At 50.4% G+C, this 27,826-nt stretch overlaps 1 protein-coding gene across 1 annotated transcript in view; it reads right to left on the bottom strand.

The window, feature by feature from the left end:
- Positions 1 to 407: 407 nt before the first annotated feature.
- Positions 408 to 27,826, bottom strand: part of WIPI2 (WD repeat domain, phosphoinositide interacting 2) — a 31,632-nt gene continuing 4,213 nt past the window's right edge. Inside the window, exons 2-12 of the mRNA XM_082857366.1 lie at positions 25,141 to 25,223; positions 12,407 to 12,576; positions 11,033 to 11,129; positions 10,541 to 10,638; positions 10,051 to 10,143; positions 6,954 to 7,024; positions 5,148 to 5,255; positions 3,931 to 4,095; positions 2,766 to 2,873; positions 1,825 to 1,955; positions 408 to 1,007 (exon numbers count right to left, since the gene is read on the bottom strand). Coding sequence (XP_082713492.1) covers positions 895 to 1,007; positions 1,825 to 1,955; positions 2,766 to 2,873; positions 3,931 to 4,095; positions 5,148 to 5,255; positions 6,954 to 7,024; positions 10,051 to 10,143; positions 10,541 to 10,638; positions 11,033 to 11,129; positions 12,407 to 12,576; positions 25,141 to 25,223 — 1,237 coding nt within the window. The 3' untranslated portion in view covers positions 408 to 894. The remainder of the gene's footprint in view (positions 1,008 to 1,824; positions 1,956 to 2,765; positions 2,874 to 3,930; positions 4,096 to 5,147; positions 5,256 to 6,953; positions 7,025 to 10,050; positions 10,144 to 10,540; positions 10,639 to 11,032; positions 11,130 to 12,406; positions 12,577 to 25,140; positions 25,224 to 27,826) is intronic.

Below are 27,826 nucleotides of genomic sequence, written 5' to 3'. Positions count from 1 at the left end.
AGAGTCCACCTGCCGATGCAGGGGACACGGGTTTGTGCCCCGGTCCGGGAGGATCCCACATGCCGTGGAACAGCTCGGCCCGTGAGCCATGGCCGCTGAGCCTGCGCGTCCGGAGCCTGTGCTCCTCAACGGGAGAGGCCACAACAGTGAGAGGCCCGCGTACCGCAAAAAAAACAAAACAAAACAAAAAAACACACACACAGTTGTCCAACAGGAAGATCACAGCAAAGACCAGATGATTTACCTACGTGGCCTTCCCTCACTCTGTTGTCCCTTGGCGGTCTTTCAAGCTCACACGCTATCAGAGAAGAAGGTTTTCAATGTTGGGAAGAACCTCTCTCTTCTAACACCCACATGGAAAACAAGACCAGAAACAAAAATCCACCGCAGAAGAAACCCCAGAAAAATCCAATTTGGAAAGAATTTAATTAACAAAATAAAACGGGGAAAACGGTTCCGGAGGGGCTCTAGGGAGAGGGGACCCCCTCCAGGTCGCCACCCGGCCCCGCCGGACCCGCTCTGGTCGCTGCTGCCTTCTCGGGGCCGCTCCTCAGTCTGTACAGATTGAAAACCCAAACGCCTGCAGGTGGTTAGGAAGTGGCTCTCCCAGGCTGGATCGGCACATTAATACATGCAAAGCAAGGCGGTTTCAAGGGCTTCACCAAACAGTTAATTTTGGCAAAATGAGAAAACCAACAAAAAGCTGAAATTCATAAGCAGGATTAAAAGCCACTGAAGTGAAACCAATGTATTTCTCGACAGTATGGAGCGAGACTACAGCTACAATCTTTTTTTTCCTCTTGAAGTCTCTGCCATTCTCTCCCCCAACTCAGGTCAAAGTTCATAGCAGCATGACGCAAAGTCCTCTGTCAGCCAGCGTCTCACAGGTCACGGTCAGTCTGTCCGGAGGATCATGGGAGGCTGCTCGCTGTCGTCCTCCAGCCGCAGGGCGCGGGCCTCGTCCTCCAGGCCTGCGCCGCCCACCGCGCCCAGCTCGTCTGCATAGGCTGCGGAGAGAGCGGGCGCTTCAGGCCGGGCCGCGGGCGGGAGACCTCGAGGCCACACCCGAGGCGGGACCTGGGCCAGCGGGGAGCTCAGAGCCCACGGGGCTTGGAATTCTCGCCTCTCCCCTGACCAGCAAGTTCCCTGCAGCCTCAGGCACCTCAAGAGGAAGTCGCTGACCTTCCAAGACCCACGAAGGCCAGAAAGGAGCGGGCATGGTAACAGGGCCCTGGTGCACAGGCTGCAAACCAGCCTTGGTGAGCGGGGGGACGCTGAGGACAGCGACAGGGACACAGCCTCCCCTAACCGTAAGAGGCCTGCATCTCTAAGAGTAAAACAGTGAGCAAGGACATCGCAGCGTGAGCAACCACAGCGCCATCCGGGTGAGGGCCCGGTGCGCCCGGGGGGACAGCTCACAGGGCGCCCCGGGCTCCGCTGTGCCTGTCTGCCCGAGGGCCTCCCGCTCCGTCCTGCCCGCCTCCCAGCAGGGCCTGCTTGCTGAGTGATTCCACAGCGCGAGGGTAAAGACTGAGGGTGCAGGGCAGCTTTTCAGCTGAGGGGCGGCAAGGAGGGAACAATCCATGTGCACCCAAAACCACGAGGACTGCCGCTTCTTCAAAGATGGAGAAAATGAACTCAGCCTCGCGAGGCCTTGACAACCGCACTTTACAACAGCTGGCCTGTCTCAGCGCCCCTGCCCCCGCCCCTGCCCTGTCCCCGCGGCAAGAGGCAGGCGGGCAGCCCCGGTGAGAGCGAGAGCAGGAAGCACAAGACCCACGGGCCTGGCCTGATCTGCCTTCCAGGCCCGTCCGCAGCCCTTACCCAGTGCCGTTGGGGACGAAGGCACGTGAGGACCCTTGGCCACGGCCGTGCTGTACGTCTGCGTCACCAAGGGGCAGTCGTGGGACGTGGAGTCTAGGATCTCGTTGGTCGTCTCCATGCTGCCGTCCAACCTGGAAGGGGAGAGAAAAAATGACAGCAGGGACAGTCAGGGGCACGAGGACAACACAGCCCGTGGGCCAGCTGGGATGGACCTGCAGCCACAAGGCAAAGGCCCCTCGCGGGAGGAACACGCATGCGCTCGTCACACTGCGCTGACCGTGGAGTGACCCCCGCGAGTCTGTTCACGGGCATTTCTACACGCTGAGTCTGATGAAAAAAGCTGTACCTAGGAAGGCAATCTCATCGCATTTTTAAAGACTGAACATAAACAGAATACACTACGGAAAAAACAAAATCACCCCCATGTTCACCCTGACTGTAAGGGTATTACGGTATCACTGTTTAAGAAAAAAAGCAAAAACAGAAAATCCAACTGCACTACCTTCCAACTGACTCATATTAATTCCTTCTTTTCAAAGAGAAAAGCTGCATCTCAGCGAGACAGCAGGCTCTCAGAGAACGTGCCCTGCGTTGTGGACACACCCTGGGGCCATCCCTTCTGTGCGCAATGCTGAGCTGCGTCCTTAGTGGATCCAGTTCCAAGGACAAGGCCCACAGGCCCCTCCACGGGGAGAACAGTGCACCGGCCGCTCCTGTCTCTGCCTGGCTACTGAGCCGGAAACGGGCAGAGGCGTGGAGAGCGGGCTCCGTACCCCCATGGAATTGTCTGGCAGAGCGAAGCTCCCACGCAGCACAGGCGGCTGCGCTGGGACACGTCCCTTTGCATCCCCGGCTTCTGGGGAAATGAGCAAACCCCCAACAGGCGCCCAGCAGCAGCCTGACCACTTGGAGGAGGTGTGGCCGGGGTGTAGCCAACTCACTTGTGCTGCTTCATCAAGGTGCACTCTCCTCCCTCCTGGGGGTCCAGGTTGTACATGTATAAGTACCCGTCCGAGGCTCCCACCAGCAATCGGGGAATCTTCTGGATTCTAGTGAGAATAAAAAGCAACCGAATTCTAAGACTGAAACTTTCACAAAGTTCTCATTAAACTAGCAGCTTTTAGCCTGGCCAGGGAAGAACCCCCCTGCCCAAAACGAGCAGATTTAGTGTCATGAACTCAACATACTGTCCACGTGTAAGAGAATAAGGATCGCTTCTGCTGTGCTACCTGAGGCCGTAACACCAAGGCCAGGGGGAACTTGGTGTGAATAAACACTGAGGCCCACAGGAGAACAGGTGGAAACAAAATCAGTTTCGTGGTTTCTGTGATTACTAACGGTAGATATTTTCATAAACATTTCAGTGATGCAAAGTGGATAAAAAGGATGTAGAAGAATGTTTCTGAGATCGATGGAATCGTGCAGATGTGCTCTCACTGAATTTTCAAGACAATCTTTTCTTTTTTTTTTTTTTTTTTTTTTTGGCGGTACGCGGGCCTCTCACTGTTGTGGCCTCTGCTGTTGCGGAGCACAGGCTCCGGATGCTCAGGCTCAGCGGCCATGGCTCATGGGCCCAGCCGCTCCGCGGCATGTGGGATCTTCCCAGGCTGGGACACGAACCCGTGTCCCCTGCATCGGCAGGCGGACTCTCAACCACTGCGCCGCCAGGGAAGCCCCGATCTTTTCTTGCGTGGCTGTACTTGGACTATCACAGTGAGGCTCAGAGAGGCCCTGTGCGGCCTGCAGCTGATGCGGCTACACGGGGGCCTTGAACCTCGAGAGGCGCTGGCGCTGGAGGACCAAGGGTTAAATACCGGCGCTCTCACGTGGTCTTGACCTAATGATGTTTTTCTAAACGTTCTCAACAAGAACAGAAAGAGGAAGATGTGAGGCTCAGACACCGCAGAGACAGCAGCAGGGTCCACAAACAGCACAGGCCCACCTCACGATTCCCCCCCGCTGCTGTGACTCTTGCCTAAATCCAAGGTCTAGGTCTGCAGGTTATCCTGGCGCCACACCGCCACAGTCCCCGGTGCCCCGCGACCTGTCCCAGCTGGATGCGCGGGGGATGGGGGTGGGCCCAGAGGCGGCGCCCACTCTACTCACGTGGCCAGCGCACAGATGTTCTTGTGGCCACAGAAAGGCAGGCGGACTGTGGCAAAGGCTCTGCCCTGGTTGAACATTTCTGTCACTTGGGAGGGCAAGTAGCTGGTGGACGCCATGAGCACCTTCCCGAAGTAGCCGGTCCAGGTGGTGGGCTCCTCCTGAGGCCTGGAAGCAGGAGACGCTGTCAGACATACAAGGCTGGGCCCTTCACTGAGAATGACCACGTCCCAGTCTCACCGAGGCAAGGATCAGCCCCCAAACTCAAGAGAAATTTCCCAGACGTCAGGGAAGAGGGGGCACAGGAAGCGATGACCTCTCGGGACCCTGGGGACATTACAGAGCGTGTCCTCCGAGGGGCCCTGAGGCCCCTCCCTAGTGGCCACCTTAGATGATGGCAAACGATTAACTCCCTGCTCTGTAGCCTATGTGAGGACACGAGGGCCAAATCCAGAATCCCCCGCCCCAATCTTTCTAACGGGGAGTCTCCAAAAACCTCAGCCGCACAAAGCCCAACTGCTGCTTTCCCGTAGCCCATCTCTGCTGTTACCCATCGTGTATGCATGCCTGTGAGTCATCCTAACCCGTAGCCCATCTCTGCTGTTATCCACCTTGTATGCATGCTTGTGAGTCATCCTAATCCGTAGCCCATCTCTGCTGTTATCCATCGTGTATGCATGCCTGTGAGTCATCCTAACCCGTAGCCCATCTCTGCTGTTATCCACCTTGTATGCATGCTTGTGAGTCATGCTAACCCGTAGCCCATCTCTGCTGTTATCCACCTTGTATGCATGCTTGTGAGTCATCCCAAACGTTCCTTAGGGTAAGACACACTAGAAACAAACAATACTGATCCTACTGCGCGGTCATCAAGTGTAAGAGAAAAGGTAAGGACCACGCCCTCTGCCGTGCACGCCCACTGCAGCAACACGTAATTCAAACCAACCGCTTCACAAATGGAAACGGCCTCTGTGCAGCAGGGGGGCAAGCACCCCTCCCAGGGCAGCCCCCTCAGAAGGGCTGTGGGAAGAGGCGCTGAGGGGACCGCCCTCGGGGCCTCACGGGCCGCCCACCATGCACTCCATACTCCACCTGCCCCGCTGCTGAGCCCGGACGTGGCGCTGCTCAATCCGGAGCCAGCAGGACAGCGCTCACGTGTCCACCCAGTCGGCGGACGAACCGCTCTGCGTTACCTGAACAAATGCACCTCTGAGACTCACTTTTCTTTCACAGTCTCGAGCTTGAAGATGTGCACAGTCTCCGTGTTGCTGGAGGTGGACAGGAACACGCCGTCCGTGCTGAAGGCCAGGGAGCAGATGCTCACACACCTGGGGCGAGGGAGGCCCGAGTCACACTGTTTTCTGGGCACAGTGCAACCAGCAGTGCCCCCAGGGACTTCACGAAAGTCACAGCGAAGGAAGGGCCCCGTGACAGGCACATGTGGGGCTACTGGTATCTTTCTTATTCCTTTCTAGTCACCCCCTCAAAACATGTGTTCAAGGAAGCAGAATGTCTGAAAGGTGACATCAAGTACGAGTAACCCTTTAATAGATCCTTATGTGGTTAACTCTTTGAGATTTCACGTACCTAAGGGAATCAGGACTTCACTAAACCATTTTTAGCTGAATGAGGCTGGCTTTATAGCACTAAGCTTAGTAAAAAAAACCAATAATTGAGATATAGCAACTCTTAACACGGAAGAGGGTAAACTGGCAACGTTGATAATGTTTAAAAGCAAACTTTCGATAAACTAAGACTCTACAGTTTACCTTAAAAATCACTGTTAAAATCCCAAAGCCACCAAACAAACCTACATTTCCTCGTAACCCTAGAAATGCAAGATGTATTCAGCCCTGTCAACAGTCAAGGGGCTTTACTCAATTCAATGCATATTCACGAGAGCTCACGACGCACCCGGCGTTGTGCTAAGGCTCAGGATAGGATTTTTGCCTCAGTGGAGCCCGGAGGGAGGTGTGAGCAGGAACTCAATTCACCGCAAGCAGGGGACTGAGAAGTTTAGTGGAAGGTGCTACAGGAGCTCGGAGGGAAATGCTATTTCCGCGGGAGGTCGGGAAAGGCCTCCCCAGGGACACTCAACAGACCCAGAGGTTAAGGAGTCGGCAGGTCACAGCCATGACCTCCATGGAGACAGAGGTTCCTCTCCTGAGGAGCTGGGAGCGACGGGGAAGGGAAAGCAACCACAGCTGGAAAGGAAGGATGCTGGGAGGCCTTGAAATCCAAGGCCTTTCGGGGTCTGGAGCCAATCCCAGGGGCAAGAAGACGACCCTGAGAGGCTCCAAACAGCTCCCATGATACTCCCATCTTCAAAGAACGACAGGCGGGGCTCAAGTCTGAAGGATGGAGCCCAGGGACAAGAGCAGAGCCCAGGGACAAGAGCAGAGCCCAAGGCGAGCGCGAGCGCGAGGCTGGGTGGTGACCCGGGTGGGGCCGCACGGGGAGAGGCCGACCCTGCTGTGTGTGGCACTGAAGGCCAAGCATCGCCGGTGGGAGGGACCCGGAGAAGGGTGTTCCCCGGTCTGAGGAGACCGGTACTGCAGATGGGGAAGCGGACGGAGCGCCACGCGGTGACTGTGGCTTGGTGTTTCTTTAGAAAGAAGGAAACTACTATAAGGGCCAAAGCTATCTGCCGGAGTGCTGGGGAGCCGGGGGCACTGGTTACAGGTTTCCGAGCAGAGCCTGAGGGGAGGAGAGCTGCTGACCAGGTCAGGAGCCCCCGGCTGCACGCGCCCCGCCCGCCTGGGCAGCTCATCCTTCCCCAACCCCGGGCCATCCGGCCACCGCTCTGTGTTCGGGGGAATCACGGACAAACAAAATCCAGTTTGCTCTGATAAAAATGTCCCTCTAACCTCCCACAACAAGACTTCCAAACCCCACCTGACCACTCAGCTGGGCTGAAGATGCTGGTCACTGAACTGGGACCCCCAGTGTCTGAGTTTCCAAGAGAGCATAAAAGTGAAATCTGAGCTGAAGCTCCAGAATCCGTTTCGGAGATTTATGCACTTTACCTCTTCACTCCTCTCCGGAACTCGAAGAGTTTTTGTCCTTCTGGAATGGAAAATACCCTAATCACGGTCCCCTGTGATAGGGAAAGAAGGAAAGAAAAAGGAATTTTAGCTGGGTAGCATCAGGTTTGTATTTCCTGCACACCAGACCTTAGTGGACGGAGTGATGACAGCTGCCCTGGGCCAGGGGGCCTCGGGGGCCCCTGCACCCCCTTCACACTTGACAGGCCCTCACCAGAGCACGCCCTGTTCCACTGTTCACATGATAATATGACGTCAACCCACTTTAACTCACTACTTCTTCTAAACACTAAGGGCCTTGAAGTCAAAGCTGGAATACAATAGTTCTATTTTCCCTAAGCCATCTGAGGTTTAAACTATTAAAAATCCACCCTGGGAATTCCCTGGCAGTCCAGCAGTTAAGACTTGGAGCTTTCACTGCCGTGGACCTGAGTTCGATCCCTGGTCAGGGAACTAAGATCCCACAAGCTGCGTGGTGTGGCCAAAAAAACCCCCCAAAAACAAACAAAAAAAACACCCTTAAGCATTACTTGGAGGCCCCTCTTTTTTTTTGGCAGTACGCGGGCCTCTCACTGTTGTGGCCTCTCCCGTTGCGGAGCACAGCCTCCGGACGCGCAAGCTCAGCGGCCATGGCTCACGGGCCCAGCCGCTCCGCGGCATGTGGGATCTTCCCAGACCGGGGCACGAACCCATGTCCCCTGCATCGGCAGGTGGACTCTCAACCACTGCGCCACCAGGGAAGCCCAGAGGCCCCTCTTTTAAGTGGAGCCACTGATCAAGCGCTGATTAGCAACTGAATACCTGGAAATGTTACTTAATTGCCTAAAAAGGAATGAAGCCAAACTTACAAAATGGAAGACCTACACCAAGAAAAGCTCTACAACCAGGACAGAAGAAAATCTGACTAAACGGGGACCTGCAGCACATCACATCGGGCAGGGGAATGAAATGCTGTTAACATGCAGATCTCCCCACCCCTCTCCCAGGGCATGTGTGGATGCAGGGCAGGACCTGGGCATCTGGGTGAGTTGATGAGACAGGACAGCCAAGTATGTGGAAATGAGTGGTACTTTCAACATTTAAGTATTAAAAGAAAACTACAAGCTACAGTAACAGACTAACACAGAGACAGTCTGACAGAGCAGAATGGAAACACCTTAAAACAGGCAGCATCTTGAATCTGTGGGGTAGGAGAGTTATTAGATGTTTAACCTCATACTGTACAAATTTTAGAAGGTTCGAACTGTTAAATTTAAGAAACATTGAGATTATCTGACATGTTTATAAACAGGAAAACAAAAACCCCAACCTATAACCAACCCAAATGTACAGCACCAGGAACTGTTAAATAAATTGTGGTAAATTCCTATAACAGGACACTACGCAGCCATTAGAAATCAAGCTGGAGATAAAATGGGGTCCCTTTTGGAAAATATTAATAAAGACAATGATTCTCTGGACAGAAGGACGCCAAGTTTGTAATTTTCGTTATCCAAAAATAACCATGGCAAAGGTTTTGTCCTTCGCAGCCTAAACTTTCAGATTTAGATATGTTCTTAGCGGCATACCTACTGTGTAAAACTAATTAAGAGCTGTGGGCCACAGCCTGACCGCAGTTCCTCGAAAACAGGATTAAGCCACACGCCTCGGCGAAGCCCCAGCACCTAGTACACAGCAGTGCCGAGAAGGCCACTGGTGGTCTAAGGTCACAAACTGAAATTTGTGAAATTAAGCGTTTGCTCTTTAAATCCCAGAAAAAAAATGTTCTATTTTTACTAGCCTTGAAATCCCATGAAGTGCTTTAAGGCCTCTTAATACTTAATAAAAGGTCATAAAGATTAAGACTGATTAATCAAGGGATAACAGAGTTTCGTGGCTGTCGTGATCCTCCCAGGGGAGAAGAAAAGGACAAGGTGGCGCTGTGATTACCCAGCACAGTGTTCAAAACAGTCAGGATTGGAGTCCAGTTCCTTTGTCGCTGCCCAGCTGGGTGACCCTGGACCGACGACTTAACCTCTCTGAGCCCTCAATATGAAGTAGGGAAAGGTTTACCTTACCGAGGGGGTCAATGAGGTAAATGAACATCAAGGGTCTAGTGAGTGACCCATAAGCAGTAGCATCGTTATCACAGAAAGTGGGTGTGAGGGTCCGACCCACGTGGGGAAGGTAGAGAAGCGAGCCGACGTTTATGTACCTCATGTGGGTGGCTGGTTCCGGGGGAGAGGTGGCCTAGGAGGCGGCTCCTTTAGGTTTTCAGTGAGAAAGCATCAGAGCAAACTAGGCAGTGGGCACTGAGAAGAGAGCAGTGAGCCAGGAGAACGTCGAGCAGGCAGAGAGGGAGAAGACACAGCAGCTGAGTTGGGAGAGGACAAGGGCCCACCAGGGTCACGGGGCCAAGAGAAGGGGGCCAACGGAAGGGGTGCCCAAGCCATTTTGCCCTCCGTGCAGGGGGCTTAAAAAGGGCCACGTCCCCTCACCCCAAAATCCTTCTCACTGGAAACTCTTGTTAATGTTTAGAGGTGACCATGAAAAGTTTATACGTAAGACTTACATACTCTATCTATATTCAAATTACTACTATAGGGCTTCCCTGGTGGCGCAGTGGCTGAGAGTCCGCCTGCCGATGCAGGGGACATGGGTTCGTGCCCCGGTCTGGGAAGATCCCACGTGCCGCGGAGCGGCTGGGCCCGTGAGCCATGGCCGCTGAGCCTGCGCGTCCGGAGCCTGTGCTCCGCGACGGGAGAGGCCACAGCAGTGAGAGGCCCGTGTACCGCAAAAAAAAAAAAAAAAAAAAATTACTACTATAAATATATATTAATACAGCTGAAATACTGGAAACACTAAACCATCCCAGAAGGATGGCTAAGTAAATGACAGCTGAACACGTACAGCCGTGACACGTGCTCCACCGAGGCAAGTGTGGCCGTGGAGCCCTGCCTTGTCTCTCCCCGCACCCGCCCTCCAGGCCGTGGACTGTGCCTGGATGTGAGCTAGCTGGTACAAAACTGCTTTGCTGGTTAGCAAACTAACTGTGTGAACAGAGGTGACCCAGTTTTCCACAGGGCTGCAGCAGCCTTACCTTCTCGGAAGCAGTGGCGAGCTTGGTTCCGCTGGCGTCGAAGGCCAGTGCGGCTAAAGGGCTGTCGTGAGCTGGGATCATGTTTGCAGCTCTCTGGAAGGAAGGGTAAAGAGACACCATGACTGCCGTGCCCTGCGCTGCCCACCGGCTGTTACTACCAGCACGGTTAACACAGACGCCAAATCCCCCTGATTAACCAGGGGTGAGGGGTCCAAGGAAATGCTGCTCAAAACCTTTTAAAAATAAGCTAAGCAATGTCTCCGTGGAGTTTTACGGTTTTCTCCATTGCTTCTAGCACTCGTGCCGCTAGGCGTGCAGCACCGCGGGGACTGGAACACGTCCGGAGGCAGGATGACTCGGACCTGCTTGGCAACGGAGAGGGTGGCAGTGGAAACGATGCCCAGGAAACGAGGAGGGCAGGGGCTCCTTGGCCCTCCTCTTAGGAAGACGGGGTGCTGTAAAGAGCTCTCCAAGGACCAAAGACCCTCACCAGGTTGATGGTGTCGAAGACCTGCACCTCCCCGATGGTCGCGCTGCCTGGATACGCCAGGTAACAGTTGTCGTTGTTGATCGACAGCGCACACAGGCCTGCGACAACACACGAGGAACAAACGCGGGTCAGATCCTCCAAGTGTCACCAGAACTCGTCACTTAGCAAGAACACAGAAATCAAGGGGAGCTCTGATGCGACCTTGGTCGTCGTATCACTGGGTTTTAAGTTCCACACGCCCCAAACTGCCACCGTAGGTGACAGCAGGACTGTAAAAACAGACTAAAGCCCTTTGGTTGGAACTGGTTAGAAACCTCAAAATTGGAGGCTGACCGAACCAACAATTTATGTGGTCACAAGACCAGAGCCAGAAGGACGGTAGCTTGCTTTAAGAGCGATACTTTTAAAATCTGTGGAACCTAAAAAGAGAAGCAAATCTCTCTCACTGACAGCTCTTAGAAAGGCAGACCTGTCGGGTCCCCACGCGCTCACCTGCGGGGTTCGGGGGCGTCTCCCGGATGGTGTGCAGCACCTTCATGTCCCGGATGTTGTGTATATACAGAGACTCCTCTAGGCACACGATCAGCCTCTGGAAAAGACACAACAAAACACGGAAAACCAAACGTAAGGCAGAGCCGGTACGACGCTCGCTCCCGACCTCCAGTTAGCGGACTCCTGCACCAAGACGCCGTGTCCCTTCCGGAACCCTTGCCCTGGGTGCTCATGGCACAGTCCCCGCTCGCCCAGGGTGGCGTCTGTACCCACAACTGCTTCCGCCGGCTCTACCAGGACTTCTAACTGTGCGATTTAGTCCGACCCTATAGAAACTAGTCTCCAGCTAAGAAAAACATGGTTTGCTTTTGTGCTCTTGGCCCTCCCCTCACGAGAACCAGGTCTAGAGCCTGGGACAGGTTTGGTGAAGGTTTCCAAAACCGATGCTGAATGAGGCACGGCAGGATGAAAGTAAAAACTAGGGCTTTTAAAAAAGTGTAAAATTCTCCACCCAGACTATTTTGCAGGTGTCGAAGTTCTCGCTCCATTTTAAGGAAGATGGATGTGGAGCTGACGCACCGAGGGGATGATGAGTCCAACGTGTTACACGTTGTAAGCTACCATTTCAACCAACCTTTCTGTCAACAGACCCAGCTTCAACCACGTCAGGGGTGTCCACTTTAGTCACGCATGGGCCACCCGAGGCCACGTAACAAGCATTCCCTGCACAGAACAACTGGTTGTTGACAGAACGTGGTGACAGCCCTTAAGGACAAGGCTGTACTTTGTAAGCCAAAGCCATGTGACCATCTCATGGAATAAACTCAAGGGCCAGCCACCAGGTCTACACTCCGGGCCAGACATTCTTGTGGGTTTTGGGAGAGACACAAAAAAGTAATAAATCCTTCATCTTAGAAGTTAAATTAACAGTTAAAGGGATAGGGAATTCCCTGGCCGTCCAGTGGTTAGGACACGGTGCTTTCAACTGCCAGGGCCCGGGTTCAGTCCCTGGTCAGGGGAACTAAGATCCTGCAAGCCATAAGAGGTGGCAAAAAAAAAAAAAAGATAAAGATGCTCACAGATTTTTTTAAAAAGTAACATTTATAAAAAGCAAAAGAAGGTTCATGTCTTGAGGGATGAGTAAAGCAAACGGCAGACGCCAGGGAATCGTCAGGAATGGGGCTATCTGAGCAAAACTGCTGAGACGAGAAAACAGAGTTGAGTCCAGGTGGGGGGTCAGGTGAGCAGAAGCATGGCCAGAGGGACCAGAAACGCCGCCTGGGGACGGTCGGCTGTGTCCGAGGGGCGCCACTGAGAACTCGGAGACACAGGCCAGAGGCCCCGGCAGCTGAGTGGGGTGAGAGCGCGGCCCACCTGCCTGTTCAGCTTCACAGCCAGGATGGTGTTGGAGTAGCTGTAGTTGCAGATCTCGGTCCCCTTCTTAAAGTGGCAAACCTTCAGCTTCCGGGGGGCTTTGAGGCTAACGATGGCCACTAAGCTGCTTGAGAACAATCTTTCCACGATGCACACATCTTCAGTGTCAGCTGAAAGGAGGAAAAAACCCCACATCTGTGTGTATCCCTGTCAACAGGCACAACACGCTCGTGTGCGCAAACACGTGTCTACAGGCGGGCTCCCCACTGCAAGCTCTGGGGCCAAGAGAGCGGGTCAAGTTCGCTGCTTATGAGGCCTGGACAAGCCGCCGGCAGGTCGCCCTGCACTCCGCAAGGAGGACCCACTCCTCAGAAGCCCCCCCATTCCACATGTGGCACCCTGTCACTGCCCCCCCGGGGGGTCACCCAGAACCACCTTCATCTGCTCCCTGGCTGCTCCCTAAACTCACTGGAATGTGTGCCCCGCCCAGACGGAGGCCTCATTTTCGGGCTCACAGCTGTAACCCCGGCACTTACAACTGTACCTGACATATGACGGGCCCCCAAGCGTTCCCTGAATGACTGCATCTCTGGAGAGCTTGCTTTCCTGCCTGTAAACGGGGCTCACGGCTACCCTGGTGTGAGGAGGGACTTCCAGACTCCAGCACGCACTCAGCCCTCGACCCCCTTCGCTCTCTGCTCTCCACCCCCGCTCAGAAGACGGTGGGTTATGAACTGTGTGCACAGCAGCCCACACAGACAAGAACAGACACGGCGGACCCTGCGCGGCTGTTACTTCACCCCCATCTCCCTGGGGGGCCCCCATACCCGCACTCTCTCCTTACTCTCCCCTTGGTTTCGTTGGCAATTGCCTGGGGCAAGTTCAGATGGAGGGGCAAAGAGAATTCTGGAATGCAGGAAGAGCTCAGAGCCAAGAATCTAGATGACTTTCATGCGCAGCCTGTCTCGACCTGAGCTACGGGAAGTACCGCCGAGCCGGGGTTAAGCACAGACCCGTTCACCACCCTAACAATGATCTGCGGCCGCACTCTGTCTGGAGCTGAGCGGAGCACAGAGAACAGACACCCAGATGGATCAGAGCCCAGGGGACCTGGGAGGCCGGACTAGCCGGAGCCTCGAGAGCAGCTCCACCGTGAACAGGAACGCTCCTGTGGAAGTCCGCACACCAGACCAAGTGCGTGGCTACTCGAAAGGCTTCCTTCCACTCAGCTGTCGCTGACCTTAATGGTGTAACTTAAAAACACACGTAGGTTAGTTTCAAAACCAAACTACTACAGTGAGCGAGTGAGCTCTACAGGTCCCCGTAGAAAGACACAAACTGTTCTAGGAAAGCGCGTGGTATCAGTCATCTCAATGTGGGTCTGGCAGCCCAACGTGCTCAGCACAGGGCCCAGCTACTGGGTGTCAGCCAAGAGTTAGATCCAAAGTGGCGCAACTCATATTTGTGGAAAAAAATTAAGATACCGCCATTACATAGACTGGAATAGGCAATAAGATCAAGCGCGTGATTCCAAGCTCCTCACAGTAATTTAATCACAGCTGCTTTCATACAAATGAGAATCACTTCTCTTGCCTGCAGCTACAAACTAACCTTCCTTCAAAAAGAACCACGCAAGCCTGAAGCTTGTCTGCCCCGCAGCATCTCAGGGGAGCTGCCAACCCCTTCCAGGATCTGACCCTGGACTGAAGGGCACAATCACGCGTGACCTCCAGCACAGGGGACGCGGCCTCGGCCTGTTTTCATCGGCTGATTCGAGGCCAGCACCTGCACAGGCAGTGTTCCAACATCAGGCCGACACGACTCGGGAGAGACCAACCGCCACCCAGAACGGCAATGATGTGCAGTAAAGATAACCTCCCTTGGGCCCAGATCCTCACCTTCTCCCGTGCAGGGCCCGTGGCTGGGAGGGGCTGGGCCCGTGGCAGGGAGGGGCTGGGCCCGTGGCTGGGAGGGGCTGGGCCCGTGGCTGGGAGGGGCAGGGCCCGTGGGCTGGGAGGGGCTGGGCCCGTGGGCTGGGAGGGGCTGGGCCCGTGGCTGGGAGGGGCAGGGCCCGTGGGCTGGGAGGGGCTGGGCCGTGGGCTGGGAGGGGCTGGGCCCGTGGGCTGGGAGGGGCTGGGCCCGTGGGCTGGGAGGGGCTGGGCCCGTGGCTGGGAGGGGCTGGGCCCGTGGGCTGGGAGGGGCTGGGCCCGTGGGCTGGGAAGGGCAGGGAGGGCCGTCTCCACAGCCACGCTTGCTTCCACGAGGCTCAGGCCCATCCTGCCCGGCGTCTCACCCTTCAGGCTCCCACCTCCGAGTCACCTCACTCTCTCCTCAAGACCTGACGACGGTTTGGAGGCACACGGCCCTGATGGATCACACCCTGCACTTCTCACGCAGCGCTGTCCTGTCATCCCTGGGAACCCGGAGGCCGGCTCAGCAGTGTGACCCTCCCAGCCCCGCCCAGGCCCAGTTTCCAAGGGCAGGAGTGTGTCTGCCTGGGCACACTGCCCCCTATCGTGTCTGACGCTGGCTGGCACACTGAATGTGGTAACACGGACGCCATCCGGAGACCCCGACAGATTCTGATGGGGAGGCAGGACAAAATGTGAAAGGGAGGTGAGCGGGGAAGTGGACAGAGAACTCTGGCAGCTGACAGCAGGAGCTGTGCAACGAGGAGATGCAGAGACGGGGGAGGGACGGATGGTCACGTGCGGGACACTTAAGGCCAAAGGAAGTGCCCGTCTTGAGATAAATGAACAACTAGAAGCACCGATGGAGAGACAGACAATGCAGTAGAGACAGGATGACGTCTGAGAAGCCGGAAGGCATGAGACCCGGCGGGACTGGTTTCAACAGACAGGTGCCCCCCTTTTCCCCATTTGAAAGGAGGGAGATGAGAAGATGGCACAGATCGGCGTGAGGGGGGCGGTCCTCTGAGGGAGGAAACACCAGGGAGTTTCGCGCTGAAAGCAGCCGTTTCTCCTTGAGGCACGCGAGCGGCTATCAGCTCTGAGGGGCACAGAGGTGGGAGGTTTAATGAGGGAGGGCAGCATGAACGATCGCCTCCCAGGGTAAAAGCGAACAGTTATCAGAAAAAGGTCGGGTCACCAGCGGGCACTGCCAGCCTCCCGCTGAGGCCGCGGTAATCAATTAAAATTCAAGCAGAGGAAAATCGTATCAATGCAAGAGATGCAGAAGCAGCACGAGAAAACTCACTGCCTGTTCACAGTAAAAACTCAGAAACCTAAGGATCAGAGGAAACTTCTTCCATCATAAAGGACTTCTGTGAAAAATGTCACAGCTAGCACCACACTTCATGGTGGACTTAATACTGAACTCTTTTCCTTTTAAGACCGTAAACAGGGCAGGGCAGCCCCTCTCCTCACTCTGGACTGGAAGCTGACAGAAGGCCACAGGCAAGAAGAAGACATCAAAGGCACAAGGACCAGAAAGGAAGACAGCAAACTACTACTCTGCAAGCTCATGGACTCTGCTAAGCACCTATTAAAAGTAATGAATGAATTTAGCAAAGTCACAGGACACAAGGTTAGAATACAAGAATCAACCATATTTTTATACACTCTTAGCCAACAACTGGGAAGGAAAACAAAGAAATTCCATTTACAACACTCTCAAAAACCAAAACATGAGGACGAAATTTAACAAAAGATGTAAGACCTCCATACCCAAACCCACAGAGTATTACTAAGAGAAATTAAAGAAGATCTTCATAAATGGAGAGATATACCACGTTCACAGACTGGAGTACTCAACATTATATGTTCAGATACCAATTCTCACCCAACTGACATCTGGGTCCAATGCAACCCCAATCACAATCCCAGCGGACTTCTTTTGTAGCCACTGACAAGCTGATTTTAAAGTCAGAAAGGCAAAGGATCTAGAATACCCGAGGCTGTCTTGGAAAAGAACAAAGTTGAAGGGCTCACACATCATGTGACTTTAAACCTCAGTATACAAACAAAGTGACAGGAAACAAGACAGTATGTTTCCGACATAAAGGTTAATAAACAGACCAACAAAAGAGAATAAAGAGCAGGAACAGACACACACTTGTAGGACTGTTTTTAGGAACCAAAGCAATTCAGTGATGGAAGAAAAATCTTTCCGACAAATGGTGGAGCAGGAATTCCTAGGGAGAAGCTTAAGGTGACTCATAGCTCATACCACACACCAGAATTAGTCTGAGAAGCAACCACTGAGCTAAACATGAAAGCTGAGGCTATAAAGCTTTCAAAGAAAACACAGGAAAAGGTCTTCACGACTTGACAGTAGGCAAAGGTTTCTTAGAAAGGACAGAAAAGGCAAAAACCATAAATGAAAAAAATAAATCAAACTTCATCAAAATCCAAAATATTTGCTCAAAAGACAAGTCAAGCCACAGACTGGGAAAAAATATTTACAAAACGTATGTGACAGAGGTCTGGTATCCAGAATATCTAAAGAACTCTGACAACTTGACAATAAAAAGGCAAAACAATCAAATTTTAAAAGGGACGAAAGATCTGAACAGATATTTCACAAAAGATACACAGAGGGCCAACAAAGACATCAATGTGTCCAACATCATTAGCCATCAGGGGAATTTAAGCTAAAACCACAAGGAGATATTATTAGACACACATCAGAACGCCCAAGATGAAAAAGCCCGATACCGCCAAATGCTGGTGAGAATGCAGAGCCACCAGACTGTCACAAGCACTGGTGGAAACGCACAACGGACAGCCACTAGGAGGACCTGAGAGCTTCCTGTAAAACGAAACACAGGTTCCACTCCTGTTTACCTAAGACAAATGAAAACGTGTGTCCACAAAAAGATTTCTACAAGAATGTTCACAGCAGCTTTATTCGTAATAAATAAGTAACAGCTAAAAACTGGAAAAAGCCCAGATTCCCCTCAATAGGAGAATGAATATACAGTCAGTAGTATATTCATATATTGGACAACGGAGATGCAACAATATGGACAAACCTCAAAAACATTCCTCTGAGCAAAAGAAACCTTACTAAGAGGGCACATGCTGCATTTATATGATGCAGAACAGGCGAAACTAACTCCTTGCCTCTTGGCAGGTGGAAGGGAGCTGGGAATGATGGGGGAAGGGGTATGAGGGAACTTTCTGGAGTGATGGTAAACCTTGATAGTTCAAGTTACACAGATGTCTGTGCATTTGTCAGAACACAGAATGTTGACTTAAGATCTGTGCATTCCACTGTATGTAAATATTACCTCAAAAGGAAAAAATGAAAACAACGCTAGTAACTAATATTCATGGTATGGTATTTCAGGGAATGTGTACTGATGTCTGCAAGGTACTCAGAAACGCAGACACAAAAAATAGGATGGATAGATAGATGGACGGATGGACGGAGAGATGGGTAAGTATGGTAAAGTGCTAACAATTGACTAAATGCTGGGTACATGGGTACTGGCTGTAAAATACTTTCAACTTTTCTGGGTGTTTGAAAATGTCCATTAATAAAATGGTGGAAAAAGAAAAGGGATGTATCGTTCATTTGGTTAAACCAGGTGTAGAGAAAGTAAAGAAAATGGGTTAGGGTGTTGCCATCCAACTATAAGTTTGAAATTTCTTTTTTTAAACTTTAATGAAAACAAGCAGAAGAGACTCCTTTTAGAATTTTAACAACAGGGGAAGTGTGGTGCGGAGGCAGCAAAGCTGTTTTTAGCTGCAAACATTCATAGAAGAGAACATTATAATGAAACTCCACAGACCTGCATCACCTGGATTTCACACATGTTATCTTTCTACCATTCAGCTTCAGCTATCTTTTTCTTTGCTGAAGTTTCAAAGAGAGGCTCATCATCTTGACATTTCACCCCTAAATACTTCAGTAACCCCTCTAAATAGATCAAGACATAGGAAAAATGTCTTTTCCAGCTCATGAGTAAAGTGGAAAATTTCTTACATCAAAATCAATTGCAAGTAGACAAGTATTTAACGTAAAACACAAACCCAAAGAACCAGAAGATGACGTGAGAGATATTCATGCACCCCTGGAACAGGAGGAGCCTTCCTAGTACGCAGAAGCCTTACGAGCAGAGATGGCTGCATCTGAATACCCGGGAAGTCAAGACGTCAGAATGGCAAGGAGACCACAAGCAAGGTTAGAGAGCAAACAACCCGGAAGAAGTATGAGCAACCCACAGCCACTGGCTAATGTGCTTTAAGTCTGTAAGAGACAAATAATCCAACAGAAGGGCAGGCAAAGGGGGAAAAAAAGCAAATCAAGAACCGCAAATGACTACCAGCAATTCCACTCCTACAGTATCTATCTACTCAAAGAGAAATGAAAACACACATCCACACGATCACACAAACGTGCACAGCAGCACTATTTACGACAGCCAAAAAGGGGAAACAACCCAAGTGTCCACTGACAACACATGGAATGTCCACACCCTGTAATACCAATGAGCAACAAAAAGAAAGGAAGTGCCCATCCATGCTCCAACACGGGTGAACCCTGAGAACACTCCAGGTGAAGGAAGCCGGTCACCCGTGACTCCATTTATCTGAAACGTCCAGAGCAGCGAATGGACAGTGGGAGAAAGGAGGTTAGTGGTGGCCAAGGGCTGAGGGGGTGGGGGTGGGATGCAGTCGCCCTGCTAATGGACTGAGGGGCTCTCAAATGTTTTAAAATTAGCTTAAGGTAGGCTGCACAACTCAGTAAATATACTGGAACCCACTGAATTGTACACTTTAAACAGCTGATTTTTACGGCGTCCAAATTACATCTCAAAAAAGCTATTAAAAAAAAATAACCCACTCAGGCAGACAACTGAATAAATTTGAATTCTGGCCACTACACTGAGATCTGCTGTATGAAGGACAGGGCAGCAGGGCCCTGAAACATCAAGCTGTGCTCCTATGAGCTCGTGAGTGATAGAGGGCCCTTCACCATGATCCCCTCCAAGACCACGCGGCCCTGGACCCGGGAGCACACACAGGCTTCCAGGGTTCTCTCAAACTGCCAAAATCATACACTAAATATTGGGTTTTCTCTGGGAAATACCTGCAACTTCCATCAGATGTCCAAAGGAGACAGGAACCAGAAAACGGCTGAGGCTGCCTGCAAAAGGCAGATGAACTGCCGGTCACCCCGGAGGTACCGCATTTTTGTCATTACTTAAGTAAAAAACAGGGATTCACCTCAGAGACCCTTTAAGCCCTAGGAAGCAATGTGCTTAGGTCTTTTCAGGAATACACCTTCATAAAGCAACCTACTTTGACACGTTGCCAGTGGTTCCGGTTTGTTATTCCTCTGCTGCATCGCCTCCGGCTCTTTAACGTTGTTACGTTACACCTCGCTCCCCAGAGGACTTTTACCAACAAGCACCCACAGAACCCACAGACCCAGAGCGGTCAGTCTGCACTGAACTGAGGCGCGCACAGCTCAGCCCTCCCATGAAATACCAGCGCACAGCAATCAGGCTGATAACTGAGGAGCAGGGTGCCCAAATGAAGAGACGCAGGGCGGCCGGCACGCAGGGCGACCACGGAGAAAGCCTGAGCGCAAACCCCAGTGGCCTCCAGTGTCTAAGGCCTTTGCTTCCACGGCCCTTAGATGTGGCCTTGGCCACAGTTTCTGCCACACTTTCTTCCTAGAGAGTGCCTATCCAAAATTTAAGAAACTACTTCATTTAGGAAAGAATGTTGTTGGGACTTCCCTGGTGGCGCAGTGGTTAAGAATCCGCCTGCCAATGCAGGGCACACGGGTTCCAGCCCCAGTCCGGGAAGATCCCACATGCCGCGGAGCAACTAAGCCCGTGCACCACAACTATAGCCTGCGCTCTAGAGCCCACGAGCCACAACTACTGAGCCCGTGTGCCACAACTACTGAAGTCCGCGCGCCTAGAGCCCGTGTTGTGCAACAAGAGAGGCCACCGCAATGAGAAGCCCATGCACCACCGCGAAGAGCAGCCCCCGCTCGCTGCAACTAGAGAAAGCCCGCACGCAGCAACGAAGACCCAACACAGCCAAAAAAAAAAAAAAAAAAAAAAAGAATGTTGTTTTGCTTCTGCTGGTGCTGTTCAGAGCCGGCGATGATAAAACTTCCCGTGGTGGGAAGAGGGGAGGGACAAAGCCATGAACTAACACAGCACACTCCGCAACCAGGAGTGTCGGTGGATGCCTGGGGCTCTGAAGAGACGCACGTGTACAGTCCACCCGATCTTTCATTACAACAGGCTCAAGAAGAGAGGCTACTGGATTTCTCCCCTGGAAGATCCATTAGTGTAAATCTCACTGAGGTGAATGTTCCAGCCAGTGCAAGGTCTGCCGAATCAGAACCTAGTCGGCCAGCCTGCTTATGCTGAGTTTCAGAACTAATGCTTTGTGAGGTATGATTTCCTAGCTCAGAAGCATAAAATGCAAAGACGACACACGATGTAGAATCTGAAAAGGCCAACTTTTCCTTCTGAACTTCTGTGATATTTTACAAGTAATAAAACTACAACCTTTATTTATATTGCCTAACAGGGTAGGATTTCGTTTCAGTAATGTTTCAGGGAAGAGAGACCACATATTTGCACTTTACATACCTTCAAATAAATTTAAAAGGACACACAGAGAGGGAAAGAGAATGCAGGGCATACACGGGGCAAAGCACACGTGGGAGTTCCTGCTACTTTCCTTAAGTTTGAAACTATAATACAGAGAGTTGGAAAACAAAAACCTTCCAGTGCTGCTGGGCAAAGGTCTTTTGTTTAAGTAAACGAAACAGAACAAATAGCTGTCCATCTTGCTTCTCCCAAGACCAGCTCTGGCTCATTCTTTCTGTACCGGCAGTGGTGACCGACAGCAAAGACCTGACGTTACAAGGGACAGTCAAGAGGCACGAGGGGGCGAGCCCACTGAGCCGGGCTGAGCATGGAGGCGTTAAGTTCTACTCTGCCAGAATCTCCATGTACGAAAGTACCGGAAAGTGATCTTAACTCAGCAGCTAACCTGTTTTCTAAGAGACGTTCTTCTATCTGCTTAACGATGTTCTAGGGGCAAGAGAATTTCGCAGCTTCAGTGTCACGTGCTAACCCTGAAAGAGCTCTCTGTCCATTCCCACCTATTTTAAGGGCTGAAGCTCACTAAGAACAACAAAGAAATCTATATACCACCTCAACATGCTGGTCAGTAAACACCCACTCTTTCATGATGCTATCAAGGCATCACATTGTGTCCCATCAAAAACTTCTGAAGGGCATCCCTGGTGGCTCAGTGGTTTGAAGTCCGCCTGCCGATGCAAGGGACGTGGGTTCGTGCCCCGGTCCGGGAGGATCCCACGTGCCGCGGAGCGGCTGGGCCCATGAGCCATGGCCGCTGGGCCTGCGCGTCCGGAGCCTGTGCTCCGCAACGGGAGAGGCCACAGCAGTGAGAGGCCTGCGTAACGCAAAAAAAAAAAACCTGAAAAATGAGGCACCAAAACCCACTTGATAAACTTCAAGGAAACAAATTAGTCACTGAACTGATTCAAACTGAGAAGGTGTCAAGACAAGGTTTTGGTATTCTGATACCCTATCTAAGCACTGGGTCTCCATTCTGTGGTTGTCAAACCAGTCGACCCTAATCACGACAGCAACAATTTAACAGCACGATTCAGGCGCTCATGGGCATGTAGATTTAATAAATGTTTCACTCATTCATAAAAGCCCAATGGAATCCTGTTTCCAGGGATCAGGCAACCCTTTGAAGGAATTCCCTACAGGAAACAATCCTACGAGCGCGATCAAGAGAAGGCTGCCAATCTGGGGATTCCAGAAGCGCCTCCTGAGATAAGCGAGCACAAGCACTCCAGTTCAGAGAGACTTTATCACCCCGATCACGCCTTCCAGCTACACACTAGGAGAAAGGCTTTTTCAGAAGACTTGGTAAGCACCAGGAGGCAAGTGTGAGGACGAAAAAGGAGTAAAGCCTAAGGCAGGAGCCGTGAGTTAGGGACACTTACTGTGAATCCCGCTTCCAGCCAGCTCCCCGTAAAGGGCCTGGGCGCTGGCCTTCAGGGGCAGCAACAAACAGGGGGCTTGCTGGGGAATGTCAGACACCATCTGCTGATGGAGGTGAGGGACACCAGAGGGCGGACTTGGAGAGGGGAGGCCAAGGCCTGGAGGGAGTCTGGCGAGCCTCTGAGCCCCAGTGGGCCACAAGAACTCTGCAGCTGCAAGTACTGGGCACAAAGAAAGGACGTTTCTCCTGGGTCCTCACCTTATGTTAATGCAGGAGGGGTGGGGGGCGGGATTTACATGTGTGTTCGCTCCACACTGTGTCCCCAGTCTAACATCCGACACAAATGTACTTCCTTGTTCTTTGTCTGCCTCCATTTAAACATAAGTGTCATGAGAGCAGAAACTCTGTCACCACTGTGTCTCCACAGCCAGAACAGGGCTGGCACGTAGCAGGTCCTCAACGAACGTTTTCGGAGTAAGTGGAACCAGAAATGAATATGAGATGTCTCTTCATATCAACTCGCTGAAACTTCCCCTTCTTAAGAGATATTAACAGGCAAAGGAGAATTCCAAAATGGAACACCAAACCACAGTGAAAGCAAAGTTGATAAGAGTGGAACATTCAGGAAGGAGATGCTGGCATCATTAATAAGGAGAAAACTCAATTCCCCCAAACTGCATGCTCACGTAGATAATTAAAATGATAAATATTAAATCTCTCCTTGAATCCATGACCCAGCGTGACTAATTACAATAATACTGACCTCCTCAATCCTCCGTAACAAGAATTCTTAATTAGATCACGCCACGGGCAGGCTTCAGGGCTATCATTATGTACAGAGAAAATACTTACAAACCACGCATACGACAAAGGACTAGTACCTAGAATATATAAAGAACTTTCAAAACTCAACATTAAAAAACTCCAAGTAATCCAATTAAAAAGTGGGCCAAAACATGAACAGACATTTCACTGAAGAGAATGGCAAACAAGCACATGAAAAACTGTTCCACATCATTAGCCATTAGGGAATTACAAAGTAAAACCACGAGCTAGCGCTGCACGCAGCCATGAGAACAGCTAAAGGAAAGAACACTGGTAACACCAAATGCTGGCAAGGGTTCTGAGGAACTGGCTCACTCACACATTACTGGTGGGGATGTAAAATGGTACAGCCACCCTGTAAAACAGTTCAGCACTTAAAAAAGACAAAGACAGGGCTTCCCTGGTGGTGCAGTGGTTAAGAGTCCACCTGCCGATGCAGGGGACACGGGTTCGTGTCCCGGTCCGGGAAGATCCCACATGCCGCGGGGCAGCTGGGCCCGTGAGCCATGGCTGCTGAGCCTGCGCGTCCAGAGCCTGTGCTCCGCAACGCGAGAGGCCACAACAGTGAGAGGCCCGCGTACCGCAAAAAAAAAAAAAAAAAAAAAGACGAAGACAAAACACCACACATACAACCCAGCAATCACACTTAGACATTAATCCCAGAAGTGGAAAGTTACATCCACCCAAAACCCCATACACAGCAGCTATATTTTTAACAGCCCAAATCTAGAATCAGCCCAGATGTACTTTGCCGGGTGAGGGTCAAACAGCTGGGCTGCGTCCGCACGTGGAACCAGCTTTAGCAACAGAAAAGACGGCGCTACTGACACCCGGCAACTTGGGTGAACTTCCAGGGAAAGATGCTGAGCGAAAACAGCCAATCTCAAAAGGTTACATACTTCCATTTATGTAACATTTGCGAAAAGACAATATTCTGGTACCAGAGAGCAGATCAGTGGCTGCCAGGGATTAGGGACGGTGGGGTGGCAGTGGGGGAGGGGAGGCAGGTGTGGCTACAAGGGCAACAGGAAGGACCCTGCGGTGTCAGACGGCCCAGTGTCTTCATTGTGGTGGACACAGGAAGCTAGATGGGTGTTTGGACTGTACAGAACTTCACACACACAGGCTGGACTATATCCATGTAGCCTTCCCGGCTGTGATACTGTACTGCACTTCTGCGAAACGTTACCACTGGGGGAAACTAGGGAGAAGGGAACAGGGATCTGTACTGCTTCTTACAACTACAGCAATGAAAAAAAAAGATGTATGTGCAGAGAGTCAAAGCTTTCCATCCTATTCTCACTGGGGGAGGGTCTGTACCTACTACTTACTATTTATTCAGCAAGTACTCTCTCTCTCACATACACACACACACACACACACACACACACACACACACACGAAAAACAAAGAAACTGAGGTCCATGAAGCGATCTATGTAAAGTCACAGTAGGTGACTTAGCAAGTATCGAAGCTCATGGCCCTCCTGCAACCCCACAGGTATCTGACACACAGCCACTCAAACACCATAAAATGCCAAATGGAGAAAATAAATCACTCCTAGGGGGATGTAAACTTTTCAAATTCTGGAAGCCCTCTATGACAGAAATCTAAGTGGTTTAAATGGCATTTAAAAAGGGGAGAAATTATGGAATAATGCATTTACTATGGTATCATGTATTGGAAATGGCAACCCATAGAGTATTTCTACATGTACATTTATAAGTATGCAAATGCACAGAAAAAGGTCTGGGAGAACACATAATTGTTCAGTCATAGCCATCACCTCTCAGTAAGACTAAGGTGAAAGAAGATTATCGGTCAAGGGGTATTTGGATTTTAACCATAATGTGGGAATTTAAGAATGCAACCTAATTCAAGTACAACTTGTCTATTTTAAGAAGGGGGAAAAATAAAGCAAACACTTACTGCATTCATAGATCTGTTCCAGTTTATCCACAGAAGAAAGGGAGAAAAATTTATAACCGGATTTACTACCAACAGCTAGAGACCTGCAAAAAAGCCAAATTCAGAAATAAGAGCTGATACGTGTAGGCAGATAACGCACAAACTAGCTCCACGTTACCAAACAGTCACCAGCATCTCTACCCATAATCAGCACAAATAAGGCCATGTGGTTTGTACCAGGCGAGTGGTGGCAGAGCAGAAAAGAGAGCGGCGCGGAAGACGCCACACCTCACAGCCAGGAAAAGGTGAATGTCAGTAAAATAAAGATAGACAATGTTCTTATTGAAATCTATAAAACTTTAAAGATAAGTTTGACATACAAATGAAAGTAATCAGCCCTAAATTAATGATCCCCTCAAAACACAGTGCGGTTTCTCAGGTGATCTGATATACATGCCTGGTGTATGGGAGAGTCCAAGTTAGGATAACATTGTAAATATTAAACAAAGATATTTACAACTTTGGTGGATGATGGTGTCTTTCTGCACTGCAGTTAAGGCCATAACAAATGCAGCTCAGTCACTTACGTTAGGCTATGGCTCAGCAGTAGGATGGAAAGAGCTAACTCAGAGCCTGGAATGGCAAGACTACGTAACACAGTTGGCCTGTGTGTAAGGTTCCACATTCATCACCCAACACTGCTGCTTGTGCTAAGAGGCTTGGAGGGAACCCTGAGCTCTCCAGATCCCTAGTGCAGGAGAGCTGTGCCGCTAAATGAAGTGTTTCCTCATAGAAGATTACTACTGTCCAGAACGTAACTGACCGAGAGGGGGAGTAAAAGGACAAGCACGGCTTTCAGAAACAGACGATAGAGAATAAAGCAAGAAGTGGTGGGACGTGAAGAATCAGATCCTGGGATCATTCTGGTATTTAATGTCTGGGACAACAAGTGGAAACAGAAGGTAAACCAGAAGCCTAGAAATAATGAAGACTGACATTTCACATGATGAGCATGTGTACGCCAAGATAAAAAATTAGGGCTATTTTAATGACCATTTCATCTATTAGAAACTTGAGCTTTCCAACCTCTTTCACACTTATGCAGAGGAAATACATTCCAAGAACAGAGCTGCTATAAGCACTACTAAACATTGAAATTGCAACTGGTTCATCCTAAAGTATAAACAGAAATGGAACTCCTACCAGTTTATATAATTTTTCTCTACAAAAATGCTTCACTATATTGAATTAATCACATCAATGAGGTAATTAGGCATTGTTACCTGTACATTTTTTGAAAAGCAATAAGGGGCCAACAAAAACACAAGAATATCCAAGAAAGCTAAAAATAAAACAAAATCTCAATAATTCATAACTTCTGGAAAATTGATGTTCAGGAAAATGTTTTCCAGATAACTAAGGGCTGCTATTTTAAGCACCAAAACCTTATATCCCACCATTTCTGATTTAAATAAAAGTCGTCCTCATACAGGTTTCTGTATGGGACGGCAAATTCTCACCATTTGACTGGACTCACATCATGAAACAACTTTACTATCATGACAAAGTGACCCTCTCAGACCCTAACAAGGAGTTGAGGGTCTTGTGTACCTACATCAAGCAGCAGTCTGTTGGGCTGGGTAATAAAATACCCTCTACCTTTTGTTTCGCTGACAGTTGTCACTGTTCCCCAAGCATCCTACTAGCATTAACAGCCCCTCCCTCTTTCAAATTTGTTGACCTGGAAACCAAGTCACCAAGCTTATTAGTTTCATATAGAAAATAAGCTTAGAGAGGGCTTTTTCTACAGGTAAAATTAATGAGCTTGAATTAATTAATGAGGACCTGGATTTTGATACACCCAGGATTTTGGCTGTGCTCCAAATGGGCAGAATTTGTTAAAACTGATCAAATATTAGCTCTCTGACGTTCTTCCAGATATTCAGAAACTGATTTTGGATATTAAATACCTTTGCTAGAGTTTTAATCGCATGGCTTCCTACTTGCACACCCCAATCAGTAGGAAATGTAAGCAAAAATACACCAAGTATTTTTTGATATGTACATGTGGTATAGAGTGAGCATATACTTTATCAACAAAGGCAGACATTTTTTTTTTTTTTGCGGTACGCAGGCCTCTCACTGTTGTGGCCTCTCCCGTTGCGTAGCACAGGCTCCGGACGCGCAGGCTCAGCGGCCACGGCTCACGGGCCCAGCCGCTCCGCGGCACGTGGGATCTTCCTGGACCGGGGCACGAACCCGTGTCCCCTGCATCGGCAGGCGGACTCTCGACCACTGCGCCACCAGGGAAGCCAAGGCAGACATTTTTAAAGGATGATATGAAATACAAATAGGTTTGATATTTACATCTCGAATATCAGTGGTCAGGTTCACACACCCCTCTTTGGAGATTCTGCTTTTAATAACATCTCATGATTTGCCTGACCATATGATATATTAATGGGAGAAGTACAGTAACATATACGCATGAGATTCCCCGAATAAATAATCTCACTCCCCACTAAGTGTTTACATGGTAAGGTTTGTTTTTTTTGTTTTTTAAGGTAAGAGATCTTTTATTGACAAAGGGAAAACCCAGCAATAACAGAAAAAAGCATGTATTTACTTAATCCCCCACTTCACTACCATACCCCTGCCTTCAACTGTGCGTGGTGTCAAAGCCCAGAGACCCTGCTGTACCCTCTGG

This window comes from Leucopleurus acutus (genome assembly GCF_964270905.1).
Source record: "Leucopleurus acutus genome assembly, chromosome: 16".
In the NCBI taxonomy this organism is placed as follows: Eukaryota; Metazoa; Chordata; class Mammalia; order Artiodactyla; family Delphinidae; genus Leucopleurus; species Leucopleurus acutus.
Note: the sequence above shows the minus strand (reverse complement) of the source record. Positions and strands in the feature narration are given on the sequence as shown.